This window comes from Glycine soja, chromosome 6 (genome assembly GCF_004193775.1).
Source record: "Glycine soja cultivar W05 chromosome 6, ASM419377v2, whole genome shotgun sequence".
Classification (NCBI taxonomy): Eukaryota; Viridiplantae; Streptophyta; class Magnoliopsida; order Fabales; family Fabaceae; genus Glycine; species Glycine soja.
Window position 1 is genome coordinate 46,406,464 of NC_041007.1, and position 7,967 is coordinate 46,414,430.

General features: G+C 36.2%; 1 protein-coding gene across 1 annotated transcript; it reads right to left on the reverse strand.

Moving 5' to 3' along the window:
• Positions 1–1,454: 1,454 nt before the first annotated feature.
• Positions 1,455–4,467, reverse strand: LOC114417275 (G-type lectin S-receptor-like serine/threonine-protein kinase At2g19130). The gene has a single exon (XM_028382417.1). It carries the CDS (start codon positions 4,227–4,229, stop codon positions 1,746–1,748), a length of 2,484 nt encoding a protein of 827 aa, XP_028238218.1. The 5' UTR covers positions 4,230–4,467; the 3' UTR covers positions 1,455–1,745.
• Positions 4,468–7,967: the final 3,500 nt, after the last annotated feature.

Genomic DNA, 7,967 nt, shown 5'->3' on the forward strand with positions numbered 1-7,967 from the left:
CCCAATAACAGTGTTTCAAACGATTTGCCATTGCAGAGAACTCCCATATGATGGGAGAATTCAGATTCATTAATTCGTACACAATTGAAAGGGTTGGGTATTTCATGACAAGTGTTGCATGGCCTATAGTGTGTTCTTAAGCATATTAACATGTATAGATTTGATTCTTGGGGTATGTTATAACGTGAGTTTAGATTTAACTTAATCCTATAAAAATGAATTTTAAAGTAAAGATTATTCTTTCACTTATATAATTTATATCAGTATTATTTCTGACCGAGTGAAATTTTAACAGATCTCTTTTTGCTCACAAGTACTACCACAACTAAGGTGGCTTCCACAACTAAGGTGGGCTATATGATCACAATTCAAACCACTTTTCAATAGTATATATATATAAAAAGACTCTAGTAAGATGTGTAAAATTCATTTTTAGTAATCTCTGGTTTTAAACGAATTAATCTCTAATATTGATTAGAGATGGCTTTATAGTGTGTTCAATTGCATGTTATTGATGTAATTTTTCATGTTTAACCATAAGCTAAAAGTTATAGCCAATGTTTTAAATCGTGATCGCGGTTTCGTCGTAATTCTTGAAATTGTGTGATATTGTAGGCAATTGAACCTGATACAGTCACTATTGCAGTTGCCATAAACTCAAAAATTGATGCTACAACTAAAATATATGATTTGTCGAGGGAAATTGGAATCTTGAGCTTGCATATTCAATAGTATTTAATTTGTTCAAGTGGATAAGAACCTGAAAATATATGATTGGTAGGTTGAGATACCAGTATCCTAAGTAACCTGCGGCTCATGTTAAACATAGTACCAATTTTATGAAAAAGTAACAAATTTATTATATATAGATCATTGTCTGCATGCCTTTCTTTTATCATATGCTTTTGGAAAGTCTCGATCATTTTTGAGGAAAAAGTAACTTCCAATAAGCTTGAATAAAGAAGAGAACACTTGTCCAATTCTACAAGTCTGAACATAAAGTCATATGGGAAAGTCTCGTACAAAAGGATTTGATAATATCCTTACTGTAAAAATACTAATAACAATCTGCTACTGCTGTAGTACAAAAGTTGTCCACGGAATCTCGCACTTCAACGGTTAAATTGATAATATTGAAGAAATTGGCTTTTTTACTCTTGTTTTCCTAGGTGTCCTTGTGTTGTTCATGTAGTTGTGTTAATATTTAATTTTGTGATTCAATTTTAAAATTGTGTGATTTTCAAGGGGCAGTACAGAGACAACAACTGAAAAAGAGACAAAAGAAAAGTCAGGTCCAATATTGAAGAGAAATGGAAAGCAATGTATAGCTGCTCCCAGATCCCCTTCCCAGGGAAGTTCTAGCACAAATTTAATACATCTAAATTGGGTGAACTAGGTCAATAAGATGTTGGCAAATCATTAATACAATAATTAATAATTAATTAATATAACAATAAATTATCAATTAGCGACATCTATTAATTTATTACTTAATGCACCTAACTTAGATGCACCATGTATCTGATACATTTCTGCTTTGTCTCATCCCCCAAACCCCAACTAGCTCATACAACTAAATACAAGAATAGCTATATCAGAATCAGGTGACATTATTTTCGTTGAATATATACAAACATCTTAACATTACAATTAAATGCCTCAAAATTAAAGTATGTCACTACTTATTGTATCTTTAGAGACAGAGAGAAAGCACTAAACATGCCCTCTTGATTCTGTCTTGAGGACTAGGTGCTACTTTTGGATGATGAGATGTTGCTTTTGGCTTGAGAGGAAGCACTTGATGCATTACTCTTAACCTGTGAACTCTGTGTGGAGCTGGAGTCATCGAAGAAAACAATGTTCTCATGGTTGTCAACAAAGGCTTGGAGGGTCCTTGGAATTGGAGGCAAAGTCAAATCCAAGAACCCTTCAAGGATTTGAACCACTTGACCCATTGAAGGCCTGTGAGATTCATCATCTTGGACACACCATGAAGCAACTTTGATGACTCTAGTGACCTCTTCAAGGTCAGCATTTCCTTCCAACCTAGGGTCCAAAAGGCTAAGGACATTCCCTCCTTGGTGCACCATGTTTGCAGCATAGGTAGGGAAGAACCTCACTTGACCATCTTCTGATGCCTCGGAGTTCCTCCTACCCGACACAAACTCGAAAAGCATCATTCCATAGCTGTAGACATCAGCTTTGGCAGTGATAGCCACACCTGAAATCCACTCTGGAGCAAGATAGCCTCTTGTCCCTCTCATGGTAGTGAGGACCCTACTAAAGTCCCTTCCAACAAGCTTTGCAAGACCGAAATCTGCCACCTTTGGAACAAAATCAGCATCTAGGAGAATGTTCTCTGGCTTCACATCACAGTGTATGATGCAGTCTCTGCACTTCTCATGGAGATAATTCAACCCCCTTGCTGTTCCAAGAGCAATTTGGTACCTCACTTTCCAATCCAACACCTTGGAGCTATCTTCATAAAACATTTTGGACTCCAAGGAACCATTTGGCATGTAATCATAAACCAGAAGTTTCTTAGTACCTTCAGAACAGAAGCCGCGAAGCCTTACAAGGTTGACATGTTGAACTGTCCCAATTGTACTCACTTCTGTTCTAAACTGCTTCTCACCTTGGCTAATGCTTTCAAGCTTCTTCACTGCTATGATACTAGAATCAGCCAATGTTCCTTTGAAGACAGAACCAAATCCCCCTCCTCCAAGTTTATCCGAGAAATTCTTTGTGGCATTTTGCAAATCCTTGTAGCTAAATGCCATCAATGAGCCCTCCACTGATGTTCCGGTCCCAACATGCCTCCTTCTGCGCCTCAGCATCACAAACACAAAAACTATTAGAAGAACCACTACACCAGCAGCAGCTCCAGCAGCACCAATGACGGTCCCCTTATTGCTTTTAGAATCATGAAACTCAGATGCTGCAAGCCTGAGGAACAAAGTCTGTCCACTACTATCATCTTGAGTAAGCTGCTGCAGATTCAAGAGATCACCATTCCAAATTGAGCAACCACTATTGTCATAAGCATATGCAGTACAAGAACAGTTACTCAGGCATGTTGCTTCACATTCCCCAGAAGTTCCAGCTCCTATGGATTGTGAATGATTAGGCAATTTCATGTTGAGAATTGGAAGGAACCTGTCCTTGTCCTTGTTAGAGGAATTTGGATTCTCACATTGAAAGTTGGTCTTTTTCACACACCCTCCTGAGTAATCATTAAGATTCCAATCAGATTGTGACTTTGGCTTATAACCATTCAAACAATTACAATATGGCATGGCATTCTCAGTGCAGCTCCCAAATCCACCACAGAAGGCATAGACCTCACACTGTTGCCTTGGCTGAGACCAGAACAAATTCCATTGCTGAGCATTCTCCAGCCACGAAAGTTGCTTGACCTGCCCCGAGCCATCCATCACGAAACGCGTGATAATAGAAGAATTATAAACGGAATAGGTGAAGTAGCTCTCGTTCTCATTGGACTGAAAGGTGAAATTGTAGATGTAGTTGAGCCTCATCTCAGGAACCAAGCTGAAAATATGTCCATTCCAAGCACCACTTGTCCAATACTGTTCAGATTTGTTCCAAAGAATCAGATAAGCAGTGCTCCCTGCAGGGTCTAGTTCAAGAGAGAACAAACCCTGCGCAGGATCTTCGCTATTCTTCCATGAAGTTAAATATTGTGGCTTCTTTGTTTTGTTGTCCAATTTTATCTTACCACCAGGAAGCCATGTATCTGTGGGGCGATCAAAACTCTGCCACATAGCATCAGATGCTGATGCATTAGCCCTATTGCTTAATACAAGATTCCCACTGTCTAGAAGCACAGCTACAACAGAACCTGAGCTAGGAGAATTCAAATTGGTTGACCAAACTAGATTTTGGTATTGGTCTAAAAGCACCAAATCACCATCCAATATTGTTAACTTGGCAGAATTCTTATCAGAAACTGGTTGGTCTCTATTTGCTACCCAAACATAGGTTCTTTGAGATATCTTTTTGTACCACATGCCTATGTAGAATTTGTTAGAGTTGTTACCTGTGTTGAAGAAGCCCAATTCGAATTCGCCACCTTGTGAGACAAGAGTTTCATCCCCGGAGAGAGATTGGTTTGCTGAGATGGTGGTCAAAGCAGCAAGGGATGTGCGAAAAGAGAAGCATGTGATGAAGAGTGAAAGAGAAAGCCATAACTGTGGCTTGTTGTTCCTCATGTTGTGATGTTGTGAATGGTGTTTTGGTTGGTTCCAAAATGCAAATTGCAAATTGCAGAGAAGCTAATTAAGGTAGATATTATTATGATTATGTGCTTGGTGTTGGTGGGGGTAGGGTGTGAATTGTGAAGGGAAGGAATGAGGAACTGGTCCAAGCAATGAACTCTGGTCTTGGTTGTGTCTGAACTGAGAAGTTAATAGCTTCTGTTTTGTCTTGTTGGTAGCAAAGTCAACAAATACTTTTGGAACTGACTGTTGCAACCTTTTAGCCTGGAAATTTATGCCCTGAATTTTTTGGGCCACCTGTTATTTAATTATTATTAAATCACCTGTAGATATCCAGTTATTTAAATTAAATGTTACTTTATATATGATTAAAATAATGTTGTATAAGTGGAGGTAGATTAAATTTTTCTTTATATATGATTAAAATAATGTTGTATAAGTGGAGGTAGAGATCATCTTATGAAGGTCTTGTTTTTTTACTCAATTTTTGGTTAACACGTTTCAATCTACAGTTTGATATACGACAATTAGATTTGACTGTAATGTACACACACATTGAATTTATTCTTTTCTTTCTTCTTCTTCTTATTATTATTATATTTGTATGAATTCCTTGATCTATGACAACATAGACGTGCCGGAACTTGGTAAATGACGAGTATAGGTGTTGTATTTCATTTGTTAAAAATGAAATAGAATGTACGAAAAATGAATAAAAAAAATAACAAATTTGCCGTAGAAGTGCTTTTTGGTCATTTGCTCTGAAGGTACCATAAATACAGCCACCCAATTCGTTGAAAAGTCAACTAGTAGATTTTTTTTATTCATTGATTTATTTGATTTGTGTGACTTAGCAATATCCCACTCAGTATCATGATCAATAATTAAACGACTTTATTTAAAGTCTTCCTTCCTACCAAATGCTTATGGTCTCGTTTTGTCTTTTTCTTGGTTTCTAAGTTGAAAATTGACTTTTTTTTTACAAAGGAACGGTATCTACTATCTATGCCATGCGAAGCGTAAGCATGACACGAACATCACAACACTTACAAAGCTTAAATAAGGTTAAAAATCTTTTAACATTTTCACACCTTTTTTTAATACGTTTTTTTTACCCTTACTATACTTCTAATAGTTTTTCTTTCGTGACATTTTTTGTTTATCTCGTTTTTTTTTCTATTCACTCTTTTTTTATTAGATATATACGTTTCAAATAGACGTAAACAAATCTTTTTCTCTCTCAAGCATAGGAATGGTTCTTCTGTCATGTTTGGATTTCGGCCTTGCCCTGTTGATTTTCTTCCTAGGTCTATGCAGTTTCAAATTTTCAAAGTCATCAACAAGAAAATGGATGTCATTCTCTCATGACCGTTGTTGTTGTCCATTGAATTGGTAATAGGTCCAAGGTTTTCTCTTTCTTAGGAGAATGACCCAACCGAAGTATATTTGATATTCATAACACATAATTAACATTGATTGCTTCGTCCAAGAGGAAAAGAATTGATTGCACAATCATGCTAAAAGTTCTGATTCCAAATCAAAATCACTATAAGCTTTTCAGAAATAATGATTCAAAAGGCGCTTTCCATCGTTTTCCCGTTCTTTCAATAAGGGATCGATATATATATATATATATATATATATATATATATATATATATATATATATATATATATATATAAGTTTTTTTTAAGTGATCATGTTCAAAGTAAACAAATTTTAACGGTTGATGAAATAAATAATGTTCTAACACATCATAATTTCTTATATATGCATTATTGCACTTAATATCAACTATTAATTTTCTGTCTATTCTTTGTATTTTCATTTTACATACTCTGGACTCCTAAGCCCGTCCGAACCAGACCATACGAAGTTATCAACAAATATTACTGCAAATTCAAGTTACAATTTACTGCCACAAAACAACATTTTTCCAAATGTGCATTGATCCAAGTGCAATAGAAACTAGAAAGGCTCATCAAATTGCAATTTGATGTTCATCTAACCTATCTATAAACAGACACTTAAAGTGCAATTAAGTAGACCATAGCTTGCACCATAGACTTCAAAAGTAGTGCATAAATGAGCACGCATGATCCTTTGATGAAGATTCAGGACTGTCATCATCTTCCTGAATTTTTGCACCACGGCGCTTTCTTCTCAATATACTCAACCTACTCACAAGAACACCAGAAAACCTACCCTTCAAAGCCTTCCCTCTGTCTCTACCCGTCTCAAAACTATCACCTTCAAACAAAGTTTCGGATCTTACTGCTTCTTCTTCTTCTCTTTCTCTCTTACCACTTTCTTTCCCTTTGCACCCCTCATGCAACTGTTCTGTTTGCTGATTACCACGACAAAGTCGACCAAAATAGTACAAGGTTCAATGTAGCATGAGGAGGAAGCCACAATGCCCTTGAGGGTGGTTGGTTTGACAAGCTTTATAAAATCCTCAATCTCCTCATAATTGGAGTGATCAGAGTAAGGAACTGTGTAAATGTACTAGTGAATTTTCTGGGGTGATCCTTTGTTTCTAATTTGCTTATCAATCTGGGTCTCAGTATTTGCACTACAAATGCCCCTCTTATAACGAGATGTCAAAAAGAAACCGGTTAGAAGCTCATTCTTTTGAAAGGATTTCCTTATCCATGGAAGATCCGATATAGTTGGGCACACATAATTTAGTTCCTCTAAAGTATTGATGCTGAAGCTATATGCAGGAACAGCTCTAACTCTAGTAAGAGACGTGTTCGTTGTAAAAATATCATCGTAACCAAGAAGATGCATAGTCCGCAACCGCTGTGGCCACACCCAAATCTTCAATTGCACAAAATATAAAAAGGTGAAAAAAACCGAAACAGTAAACTATAACAACCAAAAAAAGAGTGCAAAATTTCCTATGAGATTAACATAGTAACACGGATAAAACAGGGCAATTAAAGCAATTAAATTAAACTTTGGCTATATTACATGCCCGTTTGGATTCATGTTAGATCATCTAGAATCACATTAAAACATCACTTAGTATAATTTTAAGTATTTGATTATACATTGAGAAATTGATTCTAAATCCCATAACTAACTCTGAACTAAAGTAATTTTTTTGGTACTTTTGTGTAGGATAAAATACTTTATAATAAGTTTTACGAATAAAAACATTCAAATATAAATCACCTTGAAGGTTTTAAAAATAGTCTGTGACCATGATTTGGACAATAACATCCACATTTTTTAATTGTCTAAAATCGTAATTGGGAATGCATCGATCGCATTTGTTCACGATTTGTTGTGATATCAACATACGCAAAGAAACCGCAATATAACCATGGCCGATATAATGATTTTAAATTGCGATATGCAATGTCAAGGTATTTTGACCCTCTCCACATTTTCATCACAATCGTACTTGCAACCGCATCAGCCACATTTTCCCACAATGTAAAGATTCTTTGATTCATCGGAATATAACCGCAACCACAATTTAAAACTATGACCCATATTTAAAATATTGACCACGTTACTTGGAAATCAATTTTGCATACAGTCAAACACACTATACCTGGAAGAAGAAGAAGAAGAAGAACAAGCACGCATGCAGGGTTAGGAAGAGACCATGATTTGAAGCGCGCGTGAAATTTCCACCAGCAGATCTTCCTTCCCCAAAGTGTTAATCCCGATAATGACCTCGTGATCGGGATGCGACGCAATGATATTGATAATCTGAAATAA

Coding starts and splice junctions, on each gene's coding strand:
- LOC114417275 (XM_028382417.1), bottom strand. CDS start 4,229: ATGAGGAACAACAAGCCACAGTTATGGCTTTCTCTTTCACTCTTCATC.